The sequence below is a fragment of the Dunckerocampus dactyliophorus genome, chromosome 10, assembly GCF_027744805.1.
Source record: "Dunckerocampus dactyliophorus isolate RoL2022-P2 chromosome 10, RoL_Ddac_1.1, whole genome shotgun sequence".
In the NCBI taxonomy this organism is placed as follows: domain Eukaryota; kingdom Metazoa; phylum Chordata; class Actinopteri; order Syngnathiformes; family Syngnathidae; genus Dunckerocampus; species Dunckerocampus dactyliophorus.
The window spans coordinates 13,038,711-13,063,132 of record NC_072828.1 but is presented as its reverse complement, the minus strand read 5'-3'; the positions used below and the strand labels follow the sequence as shown (position 1 = coordinate 13,063,132).

Here is a 24,422-nt window from a genome sequence, read left to right as displayed (position 1 = left end):
AGCACAACTCCACTCAAGCGGTGTGGTCATTGTCTTCATGATATTTTGTGGTAAATCGTCATTAAAGAAAGGCAAAATGTCTGAATTGAACAGTTATAAAAATACAAAGAGTTGAAGCAAATATGCTTTGGCCTCTTTGGTGAACGAGCTACTGGTGGCAAGCTACCTGTCGGAGATCCCTGTGATGGACACTGTCAACAGATATTTTTATTCGTTGAGAAAAAATGTAACCGTGACGGTCCTGATGGCTTTCAACGTTACTGGCATGACAAGGCAATCCCACCTGAGATGTTTTCTACATGGCACAGTGGAGGGGGCGCCATAATGATCTGGGGTGCTTTTTCCTTCAATGGAACAATGGCGCTTCAGGTTGTGCAGGGGCATCAAACGGCAGCTGGCTATGTGGAGATGTTGCAGGGGGCATGATGGCTCAAGGCCCTCTGTCTGTGTTGAATGACTGACTTTTTTGACAGGACAATGCCCGCCTGACAAAGGACTTCTTTTTTTCTTGTTTTTTTTTTAGCTATGGCCTTAAACTTTTCATCAGCTAATAAACAGCCTATTTCACTTTAATGGTTGTTTACCATAATTGCTTACTTAAAACATTTTTGTCTTACTCACATTCACACTTTTTGCATTTTGAAGCTCTGCTTATTTACATTTTGCAGTGTTGGAGCTTAAGGAGGCTTAAGCTCCAACACTGCAAAATGTAAATTCTTGCAATTTTTCAACTGGTCTTAAAATTTTGATCAGGAGTGTGTATCAATTTAAAGAATTCAAAAAGTAAAATAAAATATTTATACACTGCTCAAAAAAATTAGATTAGAGGAACACTTCAAAAACATCAGATCTAAACTGGGGGGAAAATGATCTTGAATATGTTTCCTGATAATAAGTGGGTGATGTATTAGTAACAAAATGATGCCACATAATTTGATAGAAATGAAAATGATCACCCTATAGAGGGGGAAATTAAAGACACCCCAAAAATGTAAATGAAAAAATGATGCAGCAGACTGGTCCATTTGGCTAAAATGTCATTGTAGCAACTCAAAATGATTCTCAGTAGTTTGTGTGGCCCCCACGTGCTTGTACGCTTGCCTGACAACGTCAGGGCATGCTCCTAATGAGACTACGGATGGTGTCCGTAGTGTCCTGGGGGATCTCCTCCCAGATCTGGACCAGGGCATCACTGCGGTACCTGGATGCATGGAGGAGATTCCAGGAGACAGGTAGTTACTCCAGGAGAGCTGGACAAGGACGTAGAAGGTCCTTCAACCCTCAGCAGGATCGGTATCGGCTCCTTTGTGCAAGGAGGAACAGGATGAGCACTGCCAGAGCCCTATAAAATGACCTCCAACAGGCCACTGGTGTGAATGTTTCTGACCAAACAATCAGAAACAGGCTCCATGAGGGTGGCCTGAGGGCCCGACGTCCTGTAGTGGGCCCTGTGCTCACTGCCCAGCACCGTAGAGCTCGATTGGCATTTGCCATAGACCACCAGAATTGGCAACTACACCACTGGTGCCCTGTGCTCTTCCCTGGTGAGAGCAAGTTCAACCTGAGCACATGCGACAGACATGAAAGGGTCTGGAGATGCCATGGAGAACGTTATAATGCCTGCAACATCATTCAGCATGACCGGTTTGGTGGTGGGTCAGTGATGGTCTGGGGAGGCATATCCCTGGAAGGACGCACAGACCTCTACAGGTTAGATAATGGCACCCTGACTGCTATTAGGTATCGGGATAAAATCCTTGGACCCATTGTCAGAACCTACACTGGTGCAGTGGGACCTGGGTTCCTCCTGGTCCACGACAATGCCCGACCTCATGTGGCTAGTGTATGCAGGTAGTTCCTGGAGGATGAAGGAATTGATACCATTGACTGGCCCCCACGTTCACCTGACCTAAACCCAATAGAACACCTCTGGGACATGATGTTTAGGTCCATCCGGCGCCGCCAGGTTGCTCCTCAGACTGTCCAGGAGCTCATGGATGCCCTGGTCCAGATCTGGGAGGAGATCCCCCAGGACACCATCCGTGGTCTCATTAGGAGCATGCCCCGACGTTGTCAGGCATGTGTACAAGCACGTGGGGGCCACACAAACTACTGAGAATCATTTTGAGTTGCTACAATGACATTTTAGCAAAATGGACCAGTGTGCTGCATCATTTTTTCACTTTCATTTTTGGGGTGTCTTTGATTTCCCCCCTCTATAGGGTGATCATTTTCATTTCTATCAAATTATGTGGCATCATTTTGTTACTAATACATCACCCACTTATTATCAGGAAAGATATTCAAGATCATTTTTCCCCCAGTTTAGATCTGATGTGTTTTTGAAGTGTTCCTCTAATTTTTTTGAGCAGTGTATAAAAGTAAAGAATCAACTATTAAGAATTATAATTATTAATTTTAAAATATATAATAAACGGTATTATAACTATATTGTACAGTTATGTGGCAAAAATCTAAGTATGAAAAAGTATGTAAAATAAAATGGGGTACTAAAATTAATAATTAAGAAAATACTATAAACATTTTAGGAAAACTGGAGAGATATTCTAATGTTTTGTATTAAAGCAACATTGTATTCCATACCTCTGGTTGAATTATACTGCGAGTGTATAATTGAGGGTGGCAGGCAAAAAATACAAAATAAAAAATAAAAACACACACAGGTAGTTAAGTTATTGTAAAATTATATTAACAAGCAATCTTTCCTCAATTTTGAAATAAAAAAATATAAGCAAATAAAGGCAACATAGGATTGACGTGTATAATGTTCACAGGAGGAGGAACAATTAAAAAAAAAATCCTCATCACATTTACAAGACTGCTTCTAAGTTTAATAACGATGCCAACAAGAATCAGTTTAGAGCACTTCAACTAACTCTGGATAACTGGGGCCATTTATACGTTGTCAAAGATCGTATCAAAATATTACCAAGAAATAAAAATGTGCAGGGAGAGGTTAAAAAGGCGTCATAAATGAAACAAAAATGACACACAGAAGGCTACGACAATTAGGATGTTTTAAAGCAGGTGTCCACACAGCAGCACTAGGTAGTATGTTTGTACACAGGAGTCTCAGCATTCATGCATTGGCGTGAATGGGATCGCTTTGACATACATACTGTGAAAGGTCATCACGATAACAAAAAAATACTTAAATAGAACAAAATATTACAATGTCGGGCAGTGTGTGACATAATTCTGAGCTTCTTATTTCATTTGAAGACTGACCGGAATCAACACTAAGCAGGGAACAAGCATGGCTGATGTCTATCAGTAAGGCAGGCAGCGACTGTTGTGGCAAGAAGCAATAATAAAAAAATAAAACCAAAAAACGACTTCGAAAGCTCACAATGTACTGTATGTATGTACACTCTCCAGTGTTTGAAAGTGGGAGACACTTCCTGCACCAAGCAATAACCCATAATAAAAAGTACAAGAGGTAAACAAGTGTTTGCTCTAAAAGGTGACAGAGAGGACTAATAGGGAGATGATTCAGTAGCTGGTTTGCGACAAATATGGATAAATTGTCCTTCACTTTCTTTGAGCAAGGAGACTTTTTTTTTTTAAATTTATTTTTAAAGGTGTGGATCCCTGATTCTTTGCTGATGTGTTTGGCTGATAGGGAGTTCAAATCCTTGGAATGATGGCAAATTAGGCTGGGTAGGGCAGTCGGGACATGGAGGAGTGATGAGGAGGAGGTCACACGCTCATCGTCATGGTTGGAGAGTACTGCAAAGGTAGAAGGAAAGTTAGAAATGCACTAAAATGAGAATTACAACCTACAGTACTGTGCAAATGCTTTAGATGTGTTGTTTTAGCAATGCACGAGTACACACCTCACATTTCAGCAAGCATTTTTATTGTAGCCTCTCAAGGGGCAATACTATAGAAATTAAACTTGGATATACTTTAGAGTAGTCAGTGTACAGCTTGTATAACAGTACAGTCATCCCTCGCTAAATCACAGTTCGAATATCGCTCCCTCACGCTATTGTGGCTTTTCCAAAAAATTGATTGATTATCGCTGTTTTGTGGTTGACTATGGCCTGTTATCCCGTGTGGAAGCGATACGTTTTTGGCTGCTTATTTTTGTCGTTCTTCCTCACTCAGTTTCAAACCCGTTGGTACGTTTAGGAGGCTAACTCGTTAACTCGGTATACAGTATCGCTATGTTTAAAGACTTCACTTCAGAGATGCCGCAGCCTGCACACAAGCAATGCACAATGTGATGTAAACAAAGCTTGCAGTACTGTGGGAGTGTACGTGTATGTATGGCAGATGCATGTCAGACTGGCTGTCGTGTATATCAATCAGGTGACAAACCTCATAGTGAGCCTCGATGATAAGCTGATCTTTTTTTATGCCATGCGATCGACCCACAATACGTTTTGAGATACTAAAACAAGGAACTTTCTCAATACTTATGTCTTATTATTGCTTATAGTGTCTATTATAGTAGGAAATAGTATAAAGATGACTATAGAGGTGTTACTTTATGTTTACAGGGCTCCAATTATCTTAAACGTTTTTAATAAAGGTCAAATACAAAAAATTCCATTTATTAATATTGAATCCTACTTCCTGGAAATTCACTTTTCACGGTTAGGAGTGGAACCAATTACTTGCAATAAACAAGGGATGACTGTATAGTTTTACTATGCACTGTCAACACACAGCCATCATTGTCTAAATAGCTGGCAACACAAGTGAGTCCACCTCAGAGTGAACATGTCCAAATTCTGTCCGACGCTATTTAGTGGGCTGGCTGCTTCCATTGACCCCTTTGCTGCAGCAGACCCTCAAGCCCACCTCTTGAATAAAATTGGTCTTCTTACCAACATTGGTGTAGTAAAGCAGGAGGCCCTTGTTCTCCTCCATTGTTGTTGTTGTTTGTTAGCATATTGATGGTGTGTTCAATGCAGCATTTTCTTTTTTTTTTACAGTTTCATACAGTATAGTTTTGAAGTCATACAAAAAAACAAAAACAAAAAAAAAACGCTGTCCTTGACGAGTAAAGCTGAACCAGGGTGTTACTGCATAGTGGAAAAGCGCCAACAGTGATGTCAAATGCTGAAAAATCTATTCCTGTAATGGCACCTTTATCCAGATCCTCAACAATATGAAACAGGTTCTTCCTTGACCCATGAGCCACGTCCCTGCAAAGTTTGGTGAAAAACCAGTTTTGTTTGTTTGTTTTATGCTAACTGTATCCAACATACTATTCACAGTTTTACTATTACTATAATATACTACACTTAGGTCAAAAAGAGTGCTGTGGAACAAGGACATTAAAACAGCATAGCTAGTGGATCTTTGCACAGAACATTGCCCTCCTCACCCCCCAACACAAAAACCAGCAGACTTTCAAGGATGCCCTCATGCTATGTTTACTTAAACTCATTATATGACGACAAGAGGGGAGGACCTACATTCTCGCTCTGAAAGGAGTGGAGGAAGTTCCCACTCAGCTCTCCATCATCCCTTGGGGTCCCGGGAGGATTGCTAATGCCACTTAAATTGTTTGGAGAATTCTGAAAGACAAAAAAAAATGCTTTAAGTAGGCGCATAGAGACTATATATGGTCACATGCGTGTTCCAAGTCAGGTTTACCTTGTTCATGCCGTCCATGTCGCCAGAGCCTAAAACAATGAAGAAGATTATGATGGAGAAATGTACAAAATGTGTACAAAAGTGAATCACAACAGGCGGCTTTATACCTAGTGACCCGTTCATGTGATGTGGTTCCATCCCAGCCATGGCTCCTAGGGGTCCATCAGAGCCAGGGCCCATGGGAAACTGAAGCGGAAACACGAAAGAGCAAACTTAGATTTTCGAATGAAACATAAACATGACAGGAAGGAAGCAAACCAACCACATTGGAAGGTTTTATGATGGCGACTCCATCCTCATTCCATCTTATCAAAAAGGTAGGGTTCTGGTTTTGTACATTTTATAGTAGCAAATTTCTTTTTACGCTTGAGATAAATGACGACTGTTAAAAAAAAACAAAAAAAACTGTGATGACAATTGCCATAAAGTTACGGCTCTGTCGTTAACTTTACGAGTGAGCATTAAATTGTTTTAAGTGTGCTAATATTAAAAGGACTGTTTCCAACTAGCATTTTTATAAAACAAAAAATGTAAGAACATCACCGACGAGCATATGTTATCATTCATGGTTTCTGCTACATTTAATTGATCGTGAAATAAAAGGGTTGTTTTTTTTCTTGAAAACAAGTTTAGGTAATATATTTTATGAATGGATATATATGCTATACAGATACATATATGGCTTATTATTTATGCCCATATTAACCACAAGTACTTGGAAAACAATTTTAATTATCCTAAAATAATTTTCATTGCGCTTTATTTTGATAAACATGCACCGGAATCGCCCCTCTGCCCTGTTGGCACTTGCACATGTGGGACCAGATAAATGTACGCAATCCATCTTGTGTTGAGGAGCGCAGTTTGTTTCTTATTATCATGAGAATGAAAAACAGTCCATAAAATGTGAAGTCACTTGACAACAGCTTCACACGTCACAGGCTCAGCCTATCAATGCCAGCATGTGTGATCGCTCACGTTTGTTTACACATTTTGCCTAGCTCTCACTGCCTCTCCGGCGGCAGCTAGCTAGTTCGTTTTTGTCCCACGCCCAAGCTACAAGTGGCTATCACGTTCATGGGGTACACGTCAACTTGCTTTTTTTAAAGTGTCACTTAACAATGTTGCTCTCTTGTTGTCATTACACTTGTAATACTTATGGCTTGTCTTCAAAACACTAGTTGTGTGTCTAAGTTGTTCAACATAAACACGATGTGTGTCCAGCTTTAAGATAGTAACTCAACCACAGGGGTCTCCAACAGGTACTGTAGCTCTCGTATGGTAGCAGCAGCTTGCCAGCTGATTTTGAGTAGTTCAAAGAATATTTGCTTCACCTCTTAGTATAAGTGTTCTATTCAAACATGACAACTGTATTTAATGACAAATGAGCACAATGAGTGGAGATGTGCTTTGTAAATAAAGAATAGTGCTGCAAGTTGGATACACCAGTGCTATCATAACCCTTGACTCTCAGTTTATACTCTTTATACAGAACACATTTCTATAACAAAAATATTTATTTTATTTTGTTAATTGTGTTATTTTGTACAATGTGTTCATGTTTTGCTAGTTGTTGAAAAAAGTTAGAGAAAATAAGAAGAATAAGTAAAGAAAATAAGCCATAAAAATGGTTGAAACCGGAGTACCCGGAGAAAACCCACACAAGAGAACATGCAAACTCCACACAGAGATGCCCCACAGAGATTCGAACCCAGATCTTCCCGATCTCCTGACACGGCAGGGGCAAGCTGCCCTCCCATGCAGCCCACCACCACAGCTTCAAAAAATCCTGGGGGAAACCCAGTCATTAGTGGTTTAAAAAAAAATGATTGGGGGAAAAAAGGGTATATTTTCCACAATCACAAATTAAATTGAATAGAAATTGTCATTCAGCCTGAATAAGATGACTGTCAATCATGGCTGTCACTCACGGCTGTCTTGTGCACACGCTGTGTGCTTGTAGAGCTTGAAACATGAAAACAGCAGGCCCAGAGAAGCGATACTAACTTAAATGTTTTACTGATGTTGTATTTGTCCTTTGTCTTAGATATGAAACATACAAGAAGGATGTTCTGACATCTACATCTTCACACTGCCAGCCAGCGCTTAGCAAAGGCTCTTGCGTGTGTGTGTGTGTGTGTGTGTGTGTGTTTGTGTTACGTGGGCCATATCTTACATGCTCAGAGCAGGAAGAAGGCGAGCTATAATGGTTACAGCAGGTACGAAAGTTAGCGCTCTCTGGGAAGCCACTTAACCATTGAGAACAGTCCTTTTTATAGTGGTCAATTTCTTTTTATACTGGTATGACCGTTATGAATGTTATTAAAACACTGCCTGTAGAATGAATACGTTTCTAACTTGTCTTTAGCCTTGAGATAAATGTAGAATGTTAAAAAATTGCCATCAAATCATGTGTTTGTTGTTAACTTTAAGAGTGAGCATTTTGTTTTTATGTCCTAATATTAACAGTGGTTAACTTTTTTTTATACTTGTATGACAGCTAAGACTGTTGCTTAAAACACCGCCTGTGGAGCTAATGTTTTATGACGCCAACTCCAGCGTCACCGTATTGTACAAGTAATCACTTCTTAACAAAGGTAGTGTTTTGTTGTATTTACAGTACTTAACGTCTTTTTATACTTGTGAAATAAATACGCATACAAAAGAAAAATTGTGATGATCGCCTCCACATCCATCCATCCATCTTCTATGCCGCTTATCCTACTAGGGTCAAGGGTATGCTGATCTTTAAATTTGGTGTCTGTGGCTTATATACAGGTGCAATAGTCCAGAATGTATGGTGGTAAGGTTTTTATGATGAATTCTTTCTATTTCTATTGTTACTTATGGGAGAAATTGTTTTGAAATCCTGGAATGGATCAACCTTAAATGTTCCACTGTATAAAACTATTGCAAAAAAAAATGTAGGAACCTACATTATTTCGGTTGCCAGGTCCAGTGTTGATCATGGTGTACAAATTGTCACCAGAGTTGTTGGAGTCTGCATATTAAAAAAAAAATACATGTGACTGGTACTGGATAATGCATGGTTAGTGATTAGCATAATCTGGAACAGGAAGTAGTCACCTGCAGGGCTGGGCATGATCGGAGTCCCTGGTGGTCCTCCTCCAGATGCTCCCTTCAAAGAACATTTACACATTATTTCAAACGTTATTTGTGTAGATGATATGTATGTTTATATAAAGAGGTAAGATGTCTTCTCACCCCGTAAGCGCCAGGAGATGGCGATGAGTAAGGCATCTGTAACCAAAAACAGAGCATCACTGACCAGAGATGAGAAGGCAAACCACTCTGTATACCTCCAAATGTCATCATTCATCATTGCATCATCTTAATAGCATTAAGGCTGTCTGTGGAAAACGTGACACATAACACCACAATTGTATCCCGAGATAGCAACCACAAAGCGCATTAAGACTTCTGCAGCTCTGAGAGGAGATCTAACTGCAATCTGAAACAGCACTTCCTTGTCTATTGTGTGTTTGTGTGTGTGCGTGTACTTACAGAGTTAGCATTATTCGGATTGGGCCATGGCCGACCTGTCCCAGGACCCCTGGATGGTAAAAGCAGCGTAAATCTCGGTAAGAGAATTGAACTGTGGTCAAGATTGCGACAACAATTTTGACAAAATTGTAGGCTCACATGTTCACTCCTGGCATGCCGGGACCCATGGTGTTATGTGGGGGCCTCATCCCACCACCAAAGTTCTGAGAAAACAAAATAGTTTAGTAAATAAATAAATAAATAAAATTAAAAACACAAGCAACCAGAGAGTCCATTTATGGTTCCATATATGTGAACCATATATGGCCATTTTAAACTTCTATATACAGTCGTACCTCGCTTATCACAATGAATTGGTTCTAGACCCGATTGCGTTAAGTGAACTTCCGCAACGCAGGATTCTATATTAATAAATGGAATATATTTTCAGAGTTAGAGCATAGGAAACCTGTTTATGAATACTACATATAACTCAGTATTTTTGACTAATAATACTCCATCATCAACCACAAAAAAGCAGTCATTTATTAATCAATTAATTTCCGAAAAACGTGACAGAGTGAGGGAGCGATGTCCGAACGAGGGACGACTAATAGTTTCAGGGGAGCATACCTGAGGGCCAGGACCCATTGGCCCCATGCCTCGAGGGCCACTCATTCTCTGCATGGGCCCCAAGTTAGGGTGACCTGAAGGGAAGGAAACCGTTAATGTGAAGATTAAAGCCATCAGACCATGATTCCTCAATTTACAGTCTAATCTTATGTTATATGGAAACACTTTGCTCTCAAGTTGCCTACGTGTTCACGCCGCAGTGTCGGCATATTAGTTTGTGTTCCAGGTAGCTATGCCTCTAATAAACACCTTACTCCTTACAGACACAAGGATAAACCCAACCACTACACGAGGACATACCTGTATGATAATGCACATTTTGGGAGAAAACTATGGCTATTTATACCTTGTGGTCGTGTGGGGTCCATATTAGGCAACATGGGATGAGGGCCTGGTCCTCCGCCTGGGGGCTGCAGCAGACAAAATTTCACATCAATTTAACAATTCAAATACAAAGCTGAGCCCAAAATTACATATACTATGGCTCTCACAATGTTTTTTTTCTATTTGTTTTCCATATGGGGGAGGTGGGGCCCGGGGGTGGGTAAATAAAAGGGGTGACTGTGACATAATTTGAAAACCCCTGCTCTATGTAAGAATAGTGTAAGACATTGTATTTTCTATGTTATTTATTGTCAGGGATGGAATAATTTTGTGTCACAAGACACGTAACTCACAAGACAAGACGATGCACGAGATTGAGTCCATGATAACAAGACGAGACGAGATTTTAACATTAATTTTAAGAAAAGTACAATGAAAAAATATGACTGGACACACTTTTTTATACAACAGTATCACAAAACAATGTAGGTGTATTTTGAAATGTTTATTGTCCCACAAATAGACGCTAAACGATATTATTGTGAACATTTTTTGAGACCAGCTAAACCACTAATATTATGATAATAGATCATAATATATCATTTAAGGGATAGTTCGGATTTTTTGAGATAAAGTTGTATGACATCCCCATCAGCAGTGTAGTGCATAAACAGTAAGTTACCCCCCACTTCGTCCTGTGAGCAGAGTTCTGGGCGGATTTCGGTGATGAGGAACGTAGTTCCGGTTGTTTGGTGGGGCCACTTAAGTAAAGTGTTTGGCTTCTCAAAACAATATGCGTTCAAAAGAGTTATACATTTGCATCACAAAAATGCGCATCCATTGTTGTGTATGTGTTCCACAGTGTTTACATCCACTGTGGAACACATACACAACAATGGACAGCTGTGCAGTGATACGACAGGAGAGAAAGTAACGCCGAGTGATTTTGAGGTCCGATTTTTCCGAGGAGGCATTTTTGTGATGCAAATGTATTACTCTTTTGAACAGTCTTTTGAGAAGCCAAAGTCTTTACTTAAGTGGCCCCACGAACTAACCAGAGCTACGTTCCTCATCACCGAAATCCGACCAGAACTCGGCTCACAGGCGGAAGTGGGGGGTAAGTCATTGCTAATGCAATACACTGCTGATGGGGATGTCATACAACTTAATATCAAAAAATCCGAACTATTCCCTTAAAGGATATATTATGGACTCGTCTCGTCTTATTTTTTAAAATCTGAACTATGCCTTTAATAGCCCGCCCTTTAAATATGTCATTTTCACTCGGCAAAGTTGTGGAATTGTTATCATTCACAGTAGCAATGTGATAGTTCACAGTCTGATTGGTTTCTCGACGCACAATTCCCGCGATACAGCTTTCTCCAAATGTGAAATCTCATCACGTTTTAATCTCGCAAGATATCGTAACACAAGTAAGTGTTTGTGTGTGTGTGTGTGTGTGTGTGTGTGTGTGTGTGTTGTACCTGATTTGCCATCCTTATGGGGGGACCTCTTGGGCCTCCGGCAAAGCGAGGCGACATGAAGGACTACAACACAAATAAGAAAGCTGTGTAAGGTTTTAATTAAAACAGCTCATTTTCCTCCTCTAAGGTAGAATAAAGCACTAGGCTGGGACAAAAAGCAAAGCATGAAGCAGTAAGCAGTGTTCCCAAATGGCTGCAGACAGCAAAAACAGAGAAAAAGAGGGTCAACGTGGGAAAGGGAGTGTTACCTGACTGTGTGGTCCCATCATATTGTTAGGGGGAGGAGGCTGAGGGTGAGGAGAGCCCTGGGGACCAGTAGGACCCTGTGGCATTGCACAAAATGACGGTAGAGAGAAAGAGGGGCAAAGACAGAGAGATAAGCAGGGTTACTGCAGGACAGAGGACAGTTAGAGAGCGAGAGGTGCAAAACAAAACACAACAAGCTCTGTATCATGTACCAAACAGCAGTAAAGGAAGCAGAGCAAGAGAGGAGCAAGCACATGAGGACTTGGTCTTAAATGAGGAGAAATGGAGAGGATGTGGGCTCCCGCTTGTCAATCAAGACATTAAGAATCCTGCTGCATGCAGCATGTTATCAGCGCTAATTTCCCCCCGAAATAACAGCATCAATTAGGCTCTGTGCAATTAGCTTTACAACAACACTTAGCGCACACACTGTGGAGCTAATGCTGCTGATCTGAAAGAGAGCGAGGGGTTTAATTGAGAATGCTCCATTGGATTCTGCAATGTGTACATATGCGCACGTATGTGTGTGTGTGCTCACGTCAATGTCAAAATGTTTTTTTCGTGGATTTAACAAAAACACATAATGAGCCATGGCCTCTTGATCATTAAGTTAACACTTTGGTTTTAATCTTAGAGCCACTGCTTAGTTCCACAGAGTTGCCTGATGAGAGTTGAGCATCATGAGTTGTATTGATTAACAGTAGGTGCAGCACCCTTCGATTTCTCCATTAGTGGAAATGGCCAGACCACGCCCTGCCTGTTTGCAGCACTGGATGGGCCCAGGCATACTAAACATCTACGATGCTTACTACAGTTTCACTAATTTTAGTTAAGGGGAGGAGCAATAATCGGTATACTTGCTTACCTAAAAGGCACTTTATAAAAAGTGTTGTCACTTAGCTAAATATGGTCATTGCAAAATATTCAACATCTCTCCATAAAATGCAGGATCATAGAACATTATGCAGGTGTACCTAAATGTTGACAGCTGCATCATGCTGTCCAAAAATGCATCTCTAAAAACAATAGAAACCGCAGCAAAAGAAAGTAACTGAATGAATTCTCAACGTGCAATTACAAAAGCAGTGTGTTGAATGTTGGGGTGTTCTCACAGTATCCCAACATGTAATAAGTGTGGTGCTAAACTGACCTGAAAAAATCCAGGCGGCATCGGTCCTCCCGGCATACCATCACCAGGGGGCATACCACCCATTACCGGGCTGGGGGCTGCTGCTGCACTCTGAGTAGCAGATCAGACAAGTCATGAGTCATCTTTCGCTTTCAAACTTTGAAAAAAAATATCTACAACTGACAAAGTAGAATGTCTAGTTGGTTTATTTTAGAAATTCAATCAAAGACTCAGACTGCTCCCAGTGAGAAAATGCACTGCAAAAAGTGCACACTTTTTGAGAGAATGTGAGTAAATTTTTTTGAGGTTGCCCTGTAATTGGTCTAAAATAAATTGACAAAGCTGAAGCCACTGCTTATAGTGGCCACTAGGAGGCTGTACAACATAATCAGTGTTCACAGTTGCATGCATTTTGCCTCGCATTGTCCCGCAATTCGACATGGCAATGCATGTCAATGATGGCACGCCTGAAAAGCCTGAAGACTAATTTGCTTTGTGTTATGCACTTGGCACTTGTGTTACGCATTTGTGACCAAAAATGGTGTGCATTGCCACAAAATGCCACGCTCCCGCAAGACTTATTTAAAAAGTGTTAGCCCCCTTCCTGATTTCTTGTTTTGTCACACTGAAATGTTTCTGATCAAACAAATTTAATTAGTCAATGCCAACATACCTGAACACTGTGGTTTATCACACCTGAGTTCAACTTCTCTAACCACACCCAGGCCTGATTACTGTCACACCTATTCTGAATCAATAAATCACTTAAATACGGCCTGTCTGACAAAGTGAAGTAGACCAAAAGATTCTCAAAAGCTAGACATCATGCCTTGATCTAAAGAAATTCTGAAACAAATGAAAAATAAAGTAATTGAGATATATCAGTCTGGAAAAGGTTATAAAGCCATTTCTAAAGCTTTGGGACTCCAGCGAACCACAGTGAGAGCAATGATCCACAAATGGCGAAAACATAGAACAATGGTGAACCTTCTCAGGAGTGAGAACCAAAATTATCCTAAGAGTGCAGCGACGACTCATCCAAGAGGTCAGAAAAGACTCCAAAACAACATCCGAAGAACTAACTGCAGGCCTCAGTTAAGGTCAGTGTTCACGACTCCACCACAAGACACTGGGCAAAAACGTCCTGCATGGCAGAGTTCCAAGACAAAAACCACTGCTGAACAAAAAGAACATTAAGGCTCGTCTCGTCTCAATTTTGCCAGAACACATCTGTTCTGGCAAACAGGTCTTAGGGATCTGATGATCCCCAAGACCTTTGGGAAAATACTCTGTGGCCTGACGACACAAAAGTGTTTGTCCTTCCCATTACGTAAAACTAACACCACATTACAGAAAAAGAATATAATGCCAACCATCAAGTATGGTGGTGGTAGTATGATGGTCTGGGGCTATTTTGCTGCTTCAGGACCTGGAAGACTTGCTGTGATAAATAGAACTGTGAATTCTGCTGCCTACCAAAAAATCCTGAGGGAGAATGTCCGGCCATCTTTTTGTGACCTCCAGCTGAAACAAACTTGGTTTCTGCAGCAGGACAATGATCCAAAACACACCAGCAAGCCCACCTCTGAATGGCTGAAGAAAAACAAAATGAAGACCCTGGAGTGGCCTTGTTAAAGTCCTGAAGAACTGAATCCAATTGAGATGCTTTGGCATGACCTTAAATGTGTGTTCAGTTCAGGTTTGTTGTCAGTGACTAATATTTAAATTTGTTTGATGATCTGAAACATTTAAAAAGGAAAACTGCACTTTTTGTGGAAAGTTGCCCACCAGCCACAATACTTACGTGAAACATGAACACATCTTTATTTCCCTTTTCTGTGCGTTCTAACGAGAGAAAACAAGTTAGCATGAGCCAGCTAACATTGCAAGTCATAGGAGGTACCTACAGTATTATGATGATAAAGCCCTAAAATAAACCCTCAAAATAAGTCAGTGTCCCATTTACATAACTAAACTATATATTAACCAAGCTACAGCGATATTGTTATTGTAGCACGAAAAACTATATTATCTGGTGGAGTAACACAATGCCTCGCTAGTCTCAGCGTCACAACGCCTCAAGCCACAACAACGGAACAGATGGAAGAGTGTATACTGGCTTTCAATTTCACTACAAAGACTCAACAAGATGCTCGTCTTCTGTCCGAATTTTTTTTACCTGAGAACTGAAACACACATCTTGTGCTGGAAGACACAGCCAACCCAATGAGAGCGGACATTGCAAGTGTTGTCGCTGTTTCTATGCTGCCGTTGTTGACGGAAGTAGCGTTAGCTCCCATGGGCTATGGGAAATCAACACGCCTACGAAAGAAGTTCCGGAAATGTTTCAAACCATCAAAATACGGCAAGATACTGTAAGTATTACATGTTATCATCAATGTACCTGTTTATGCATGATCACAGCATGTATATAAAACGCTAAAACGTTAGCTTTTCTTAGAAGGCTTTATAGTCGTAATAGGTACCTATCATGATGTGCAAGCTCATGCTAACTTGTTTTCTCTCATTAGGACGCACAGAAAAGGGAAAGAAATGTGTTCATGTTTCACATAAGGATTGTGGGTGATGGTCAAAAAAAAAAGTGCAGTTTTTTGTAAAAGTGTGACAAAAATGCAAAAAAATAAGAAACAAAGAAGGGGGCAAACACTTTTTCACACCACCATAACACTCTGAGGGAGCCCAATTTCTACATTTTTACCATAAAACTAAAAAATTCCAGCTTCCAATGGCACTCAGTAGACTGCATTTCACAAATAAACATTGTGTGTCCAAAATAAGACAAACACAAAGTTATGGGCGCCACACACGGGAGGCGACAGATGACTGCGATTGGCGAAACTCATCGCCAATGCGTAGCAAACCATGCACAAGGGAGGCGACAAGCGTTTGCGACATGTTCACATCCAGAGAGAATTGTACGAGTCTCCCACAGTTTTGATTGGCTGTCAAATGTGGAGGGAATCTGGGGGTATCAAAGTAGTTCAGAGGAGGAAAGCGGTCGGTGTTGATCGAGTACTCTTGGTAGTACAGGATGTTACTAGTATTGAAGATAAACTTGCATATATTGATCCTCATCTGGGCGACAGCAATGAAAAGTTGAAAATTTTTCAACTTCCTGGGATCGTGTCGCAAGCTAGCGTGTGCACGATGACACGCACGAACACAAACTTTCAGGCGCACAAATGTCGCGTGTCGCTTGGCTGGACGGTGACAGGCGATAATCACAGGTTCCATTGAAAATGAATGGAGTAGAGGCGTTGTCGCCTCCCGTGTGTGGCGCACATTACGCCCATTAGTGCTTCTTCCTGAGGCGTGATATTGGATTATAAGTATTGAAGGAAGAGGCCTTACTACACCCTCGCATAACCAGAGGTTTATGTCATGTTCCACTAGACAGGTTGGACTTTTCCTTAGTTTTCATGTCATTTCCTGTTTTGTGCACTTATTTTGGTTTTCTATTTCCTTTTTGGTGCGATGTGCAGCTGCTGGAAAGCTTGTGCAGTGGTACCTTGCCACATTACACACAAAGAGCAAAATGCAACAAATTGCAAATTGCATATCTATAATCCAAACGCAAAATTAAGAAATAACTCCAGATCGTGGACATACTGAGCTTCATGCTCATCACGTGTGTTCTGATATCATTTTGGCAGAAAAAAACAATATCAATATCTCATTTTATACCAATATCTACCAATATTATCGGGCATTCCTAGGAAATGTGAAATGTGCTTATAATGTTCCTTAATGTAACTCGTTAAGCATGTTTGAAATAACCCATTACCAAGTAAAACACAACCTCTCGCCTTATTCTTCCACATGGTGGAGGTATTATTGATAGTGTCCTTCAGGCAAATCCCAAGCCCCTGCTAATCCAGGATCCAGTGAATCAGATAAGCATCAACAGTAACCCACTGGAGCAGTGGGTCCAAAGTGCTACTAAAACAGCAAGAGGCATACCGGACCGATTTCCTGCACCAAAACCACAGCTCTAATTCACTAATGTGCCATTTGCTTTGGTCACACGCTCCTTAATTGCCTGGGTTTTTCTTGCTTGTAGCAAAGGCAACATGAGATGTGCTAATGCCTTCTGAGCTGTGGTGTTGTTGGAACAGGAGAAGGCTGCAATCGGGGTCCATTTTGGCCATGTAGATGGTACACAAACAAGGAGCGATTACGACAGTGATGGAAGGATGGATGTACGAGCAGCCCCACTCAAATATGCAAACACTCTCTGGAGCCCTTCAGGACTAAAGACATTACTGGTCAATAGCCAACACACTCCCTGTATCGACTGCACCTCCCCCTAATTATATCTGCTCAGGCTGCCACTGCAGGGCCACTGTGAAATACCTCAGTGGAGAGAGAAGTGAGGACAGAAGGACAACTCGGGCCCCAACACCACACAGACATACTTTTTGTGGGTCTTTACAAGCTGGTGTCACAGGACAGTGAGGGAAAATGTGGTGGAAAAAAATGGCAAAAAAATGATTTGACCAGATGACCAATGGTGCCTTATTTGTGTTTTGTCTCTATCAATTACAAAATATGGACACAAGAGCTTGTGCTAGACGCCAAAATCCTGATCCTTCTTTTTACCAAGACATTTTGGAGAGCATGAATGTGTCCCAGTACAAAAAGCTGGTTCACAAAGGCATGCTTGAGTGAGTTCAGTTTGGAAAAACCCCATTAAATCCCTTTGGGAGGTACTACAAAAGAGACTGGTCCTCCCTCAGATCCAACATCACTGACCTCCGTTCTTCTTGTCAAAAGTCTTACCATCACAGTGGCATCATAACCTTTGAATACTGCAGGGAAAAGTACAAAAGGAAAAGACTCTACTCTACTCTACTCTACTCAAACTTACAAAATACATTGTAGTTCTCCGAAAAAATAAATACCTACCAACAATACAATTGAGTTGTGAAGCTACCGAAGACTGTAAATTGACATCTGTGTTTGTGGGCTTGATCCAAAGAGCCTGATGCAGCTTGCAGTCTATAAACAAACCTTGTCTCTGCATATAGACACTCTGGAACAGGAAAGGGGGGCAGATGTCTCAGCCGTGCCTCAGGCTATGAGCTCTTGTCCCAGGCCTCCCTAACAGCTTCTTAGGGGGCCGCTTTAAGATAGACTAACGCCCTCTCCCCATAACCGTGATTCAGTCTGTACTTGTGCACACTTAAAACCTTCTCTGAATCCTTGAATCCCTGAGTGAGGGTAGAAAAGGTCAATCATTTTAAAAAAAAGGTGGAGGAGGAACAAATGGACGCAAACACGGCTGAGTATAAAATAGACTATTTGACTGAGAAAGCTTGAGCTAGAATAAAAGGAGGTGAAGAAGAAATGATAGTGGCGGGGGATGTTGAGACATAGACCACCCAATTGCCACCTCCAGGCCAAGCCAGGTCTTAAGAGTCCCACTTCTTCCATTAGAACCAACAGTCCAAAGAAACAAGGCCTCATGTTTAGCTTGTAAATGTTTAACCATTACTCAACATCGTAAAAAAAAAAAAAAAAGCCAGTCTGGATCCTGACTCTGCCTTCTCTCTAAGCGCGTCAATCCTGCCGCCCTCCACCTCGTTTCAGCTCCTCCTGGTGGATGCTGGGCATATGCCACAGTGCCACTCCCCTTTTCTTTCTCCAATCTGGCCCTCAGCTCCCGTGACAGCCATCAATCAGCCATTGGTGCCATGGCGACGAGGCTCCCTTGGGGAACGCTCGCCATCACCACCGTGAATACACCAGGGCTTTACAAGCACTGGCGGGCAACGGAGCGACAAACACACACACCTCCCCCACACCTAGACAATGGCAACGGGCCAAGGACTAGTACTGTCCACACACGCACACAATCACACACACAGTCGGCTGACCCCCCCATCAACGAATGCACATCAGTGCGAAGGACAACCACAAGATGTCGGGGGGAAAGACAACCGCGCAGAAAGCTCCCACAGATGTTGCACTCTTACCTCATTTGCCTAAAGATGATCATGTTACCAATTAATTAAAGTGCCTCATTAATTAAGGCCTGAGCACAGCAGCGTAAGGACCTCTGGAATTGCTTCATTTCTACTTCTTGTTTACGGTCTTCTTCATTGTCATTCTTCAATAAAATAAATGGCCTTTGTGGTGATTCTGAGTGAACATACTAAAAGACTTAAGAACCACACAGGAAGTCAGCCATTTCGATCATTTCCAAAATGAACTTGTATGAGACAATGTGTCCAATAGTGAACAAATTTAAACCACGTATACAAGTTATGTGGGCAAAGCTAAATTGAAAAACATTTTAGCATCAGTCGTAGAGCATGGGCGGAGCATGACAACAAGTTTATATTAGGTTAGTCATAACTCCAAGTTGATGGTGTGTGATGAAGGTCCAGTCTTTGTACCATTTTCCTTAGTTAGTCACAGCACCAAATAGTGCTAAAAAATGTGTAAGCTTTTTGAAACCACAAAAACGAGACCAAATTTGAACCAAGTAGTGTACAGGCATTCGGTGCTTGTGTCTTCAGTGCTATTGTGTAGAATAACCTTAAAAAAAAGGTCCCCTACTATGCAAATTTGCCTTTGTATCTGCCTTAATATCTGTCCCAAGGGCCTGTTTATGAGCGCCATACATGAGGAAAATCTATCATCTTCCTCACTTGTTTGCTCCATTTTTAAGAGAACAGGCACAGTTTTGAAGTGCAGATATTTATTACAGTGTGTGGGAAAAACCTTCTTGCTCGTGGACTTGATAGCGCACTATTTTGATGAACCCATCCCGTATATATGCCCACCAATTCAAGAAGGATAGCTTTGTGTAAAAAAAAAAAAAAAAAAAAAAAGAAAGAAAGAAAAAAAAAAGGCTTTGCTACACATCTTAAAATACAGCCTGGTGCTTTAGCAACCATGTGTCAGTCAGCGACAGACACAGAAGCTTTATATTTAATGTTACGATTTTGGATGTGATATACTGAATGGGATCTATAACAAATTCAGAGTTACATGATATACAGTATGTAAAAAGTGCACAATAGCATAGCAATTCTTGGAGCCGCGCTGTCCAAGACAGGCATGGGCAAACACAGCTCATTAGCAATACAGCTAGAGATACTCAAAATTATATGTTCCCTGTAGGGTTTACCAATAACACATTTTAACTGTCTAAGCGGCTGTCCTCACAGGAATGTTTTCAGATCGAAACAGCAAAGTATTTTATCATTTCAGCCTTTCATCCACACGGCAACGGCGTTGTGGCTTCCCTGAAACACTATTGTTTTTAAACGGCTTCAGAGTGGGGAAAACTGATAACACCGGCTTGTTGTTGCCATATGGACAAGCAAACCTCTACTTTCCTCTGAGACTCATTTAAATTGACTGGCAAAGAATATAACATGGGACACTTTGCGTAAGTGTTGATGCCAAAAAATACTTATGATGTGTAAAGGTATAAGAGTAGTCTCGATAAAATTATGCCTATTTTCCATCTGATACGAGTGAATGGGAATAACAAGCAGTGGTTATTTAAAGGTCAATACATTGCTGTAGTCTCTCCGTTTAGCTCCTAGGTCACCTGCCAGAAAGGAAGGCCTGCTACCGTTACCCTGACAACGATCTGCCAAAAGAAGGACCAACGTCTCCTTTTTAACCCCTTTTTGTCTGATACGTCACTTCTTTACCTGCAAGTGGTCCTTTTTGCTTATGGTGTAAAAACCTAATTGGCGCTCACTGAATTAACATTTTGGGTTATACACGAGACAACCTGTGAAATCTTATAATTGTTTGGTGTAATACTCGATACGCTATCACAAAAACACTATTGATTAGCAATACACATAAAAAATTCTGGGCCCCTCTCCCCAGTAATCAATGGAGATTATTCCTCTCCAGGTAATATGTTTCCACATGTACCGACAGGTCTGACTCAGGACATGCTGACATCAGCATCATTTTCCCAGAAACCTACAAAGCTCATTGTTGGGTGCGTCATCCAAAGTACTGACAGGGCAATATGAAAGAATGAAAATTTAAGCTTGCACAAAAAGGATATATTCTGTTCTGTCAATCTGTCTTAAACATTTACCATAAGGGAATGGCGAGAAGGGTATCCAAGAAAAACATCATGGTAATTGTCACGCTTGAAGGTGGAGGACACAAGTTTGTGCCATGTGGGTGAAACATTTTTTGACCAGCAAACAAACCAGAAATGCATAGTCATAGACAATTACAATGTATCCCACCCACCAGACAGCCATTAATAATTTATGAAACTGTACATATACGCACCTTATAGGCATAAATAATAAATGATTATTCAATTGCTAGATAGTAATTACATTAACCACGTGGAATTAATTGTTGATAATTACGTCTTGGAGCAACTGATGGAAAATGGAGTGCACTACTTGGCTTCAACCAGCAGAGGCGCTGTTGATTCGGTCTCAACTAGTTTGCAGTGCAAAGAACAACAACACGTCAGCTATGGGACGTTGAATTACATCCACACCGCTCATAGGAGACCATTATTATGGGGAGCATGTGGACAGAGCAAAATTAGGTGAAAGTTTTATAGTGTGGTCCTTAGTAAAATGTATAAAGTATACCCAGAGTCTTTTGTGGCATCCCCTTTGGGTTGTGGTCACAGTGCTACAGAATACAGATAACCTCAGAGTTTTATAAGACAAATTATAAATTACTTATGGACAATTAGTCGCCAAGTCCCATTGGTCACCCTGCAAATGCATTGTGTTTGATGGCAGCTATGTTTTTCAACCAATCTTGTTAAAATTATGCCTGTCAGTCCCTTAAACATGCGTCACCAAATTTCACGCAAATGTAGTGGTGATTTGACTATACACTCTAAAGTTACAGCAGATGGTTTGTAGAGCACAAGGACCAGTGTGAGAAATTTCAAGTCAATCCCACTTACAGGGGTCAAACTTTGGGGTTTAATGACACTACTATGCTGTATATTTGTCAGAAAAATACCACAGACAACACAGTAAAGGATGCTTGTTTCGCTAAATTTCAGTCGTTTGTGTGCAACAACTCAGGCCCATGTTGGCAGCAGCAAAGAGAGCAAATACACAACTCACATAGTCATGGAAGGCTTTTGCTTCACTGGAGTGGTCACATGTCTCTCTCCTCTCCGGTGCAGCACAATATAAATCCCAGAACACACTGTGGACGACACAGGCAGCATGATACAAACGCCAGCAAGTAAACAACAATGGAGATTGCAATCGCAGATCACTCACCACCACCAGGAATGCAGGAATCCAGGGGGTTCTCCAAGAGTTATGTTCTTCTCCCACCGTATCTATAGAGAGGATGTCTTATGTTTTCATAACTCCGATTAAGTGAACGAGGGCAATCCACAAATGATGGTGCTTACCTCTGACAAAAAGGTCTGTGCCGACTTCTGTGCTCCGATGTGAAGCAGATATTCATAGACGTAGAGAGCCAACCTGTGTAAAATACAATGAAGAGTTAATGTGTACATTGAAAGAATAAATGTAGTATGAGGAGCAAAGAGGTACTCGCGGGTCTGGTGAACAATGGCTGCCAAGGAGGCTGTGGGACAAACATTAAATGGGGACCTCAGCCTAGTATTAACAGAACAGGAGCAACAGTAGCCTCTACAGTCAGCACACAATGAATGATGTGTGTGGAAATGATGTGTCTAAGCAGGGAAATTAAAATAAAAGCAAACCTAGCTATAGCTTCAACATGGAAAAGAATGTACCATGGAGCTAAGCGATGTTATTGTTTTCAACCACTCAGTGCTATCGACGGATTCACTCCCTCCAAAAAAATGTCACAATATTTGTCGTTATTTGGTCACCAAATGACACGCCAAATGTATCGTAAGTGTGTATTTAAAAACGGAAAGGAATGGCGAGTAGACAAGGCGGTTCATTCAATTCCTTTCTAGCAGGAAATCGCCTCTTCGCTAGCCATGTCCAGCAAACAACAGGCACTTTACGAGGCGAGAAAAAGACACATTAGTAAAACGTTTCCTGGCCTTACTTTTCTCGGGCTTGGCCGTCCGAGGGCACCGGGGTACCTTTGCCTTTCGGGAACATTGTTGTGTGTAGTAGAATAGACGCTTTCTTCCCCCTTTTTGTCGCCCCTCTTATTATTTCTTCATCTGTCGGATCATCGCGGCCGCGACCCTCTCGCACTCCAACCGCACTCTTCTTCTTCAGCCGACAACTCAACCGAGCCTGGTCCAAGCGACGGAAAGGCGGGGCCAAAGCTTGACTGATGCTCTCATTAGCCAATAGGAGGAGGAAGTGTTATTTAAGGTCTACCTTCACTGTTGTCGTTGTTTGCTGCGTTTGTAGGTTTACCAATTGACAAGAATATAAGACAAAGCTGAATAGATTGATTTCAGAAATTCTTTTCGGACTAACAGAGCAATTAAAAGCCCAGAAAGTTTTATGAGTTCATTTTCTGATTGGTGCATGAAGTAGTATTTTACAAAATGTAATTTTGTTTCACAATTTTTCAAATTTTATGAAATACTGGATTTGTTTTTTTAATAGTTGCAAGCTATAATTTATGAAAATATTAAGAAATGGGAATCTATACAGAGAGTTTCATAATAATTTTATATAAACGAGTTTCACTTTTTAAACTGAACTACAGAAATAAATTACATTTTAAAAGATATTCTAATTTATTGTGATGCACCTGTATATTTGTAGACAAAATGACTCTTTTTTTAATAATGGATTTTGCACTTATATATGGACATGGACATTTACTTTTTTAGGCTGTATATACGTAAGAGTTCAATTTATTTTATGTTTGACTGATGTATTTTTTAACAAGGCTGTTTCTGAAACTAGAATAGCCTAACTAACTAGAGACAGTGATTGAAAATTATTCTTTACTATTCTTGGCTTGTGTGCACAAATTAAAAAAGATACATGGTGCTTATACGTCCACAATAATATTTGTGTGGCAAAGGCTGCACAGTCAAAATAAATAAATAAATAAATAAATAAATGAAATCTCATGATTGGCAGTTTTCGTGGCTTGTCATGTGACGAAACTCAAACGTTCCAAAACTAAATGTCATCTGCTGCATTCAATATGTTGGTTATTTTTAAATTCTGCTTTTTTTTATTGCAGCCCAAACTTCGGGTGTTCGGGTCAATACTTTCGTTTAGCTCATTAACACCACGTTGTCTTATAGCCTACAGCACTTAGAAATCAACCACAGTTGAAAACAAAATGCTGTAAAGCAGAGATTTTTAAATCAAATCTAGAAAAAAAGTATCAAACATTAAAAGACACGCAACCTTTCTCTTCTTGATACCATGAAATACTATGAATTAAATGTGAAAATGAATTCAACACAGAACTAGTCACTGATTGTGCAAGATTATGCATAAGAACTGTGTTCAAACGTTACTTATTTTTCTGAGTTGTTGGGGCATATACTTTTTCGT

General features: G+C 40.8%; 1 protein-coding gene across 3 annotated transcripts; it reads right to left on the bottom strand.

Annotated features, from left to right (window-relative positions):
- Positions 1–3,021: 3,021 nt before the first annotated feature.
- Positions 3,022–23,193, bottom strand: ssbp3b (single stranded DNA binding protein 3b). Of its 3 annotated transcripts, none has more exons than XM_054790300.1 (18): positions 22,993–23,193; positions 22,358–22,430; positions 22,221–22,282; positions 22,059–22,143; positions 12,973–13,062; positions 11,825–11,899; positions 11,577–11,639; positions 10,115–10,178; positions 9,769–9,842; positions 9,295–9,359; positions 9,157–9,205; positions 8,857–8,892; positions 8,719–8,770; positions 8,568–8,632; positions 5,739–5,817; positions 5,632–5,660; positions 5,451–5,552; positions 3,022–3,750 (listed from the first exon to the last, which is right to left on the bottom strand). In XM_054790300.1, exons 1-18 carry the CDS (start codon positions 23,046–23,048, stop codon positions 3,721–3,723), a joined length of 1,149 nt encoding a protein of 382 aa, XP_054646275.1. In that variant the 5' UTR covers positions 23,049–23,193; the 3' UTR covers positions 3,022–3,720. The 3 variants fall into 3 exon arrangements, with proteins under 3 accessions (XP_054646275.1, XP_054646276.1, XP_054646278.1); XM_054790301.1 differs by having other exon boundaries at positions 22,358–22,536; positions 22,993–23,156; XM_054790303.1 differs by lacking the exon at positions 11,825–11,899.
- Positions 23,194–24,422: the final 1,229 nt, after the last annotated feature.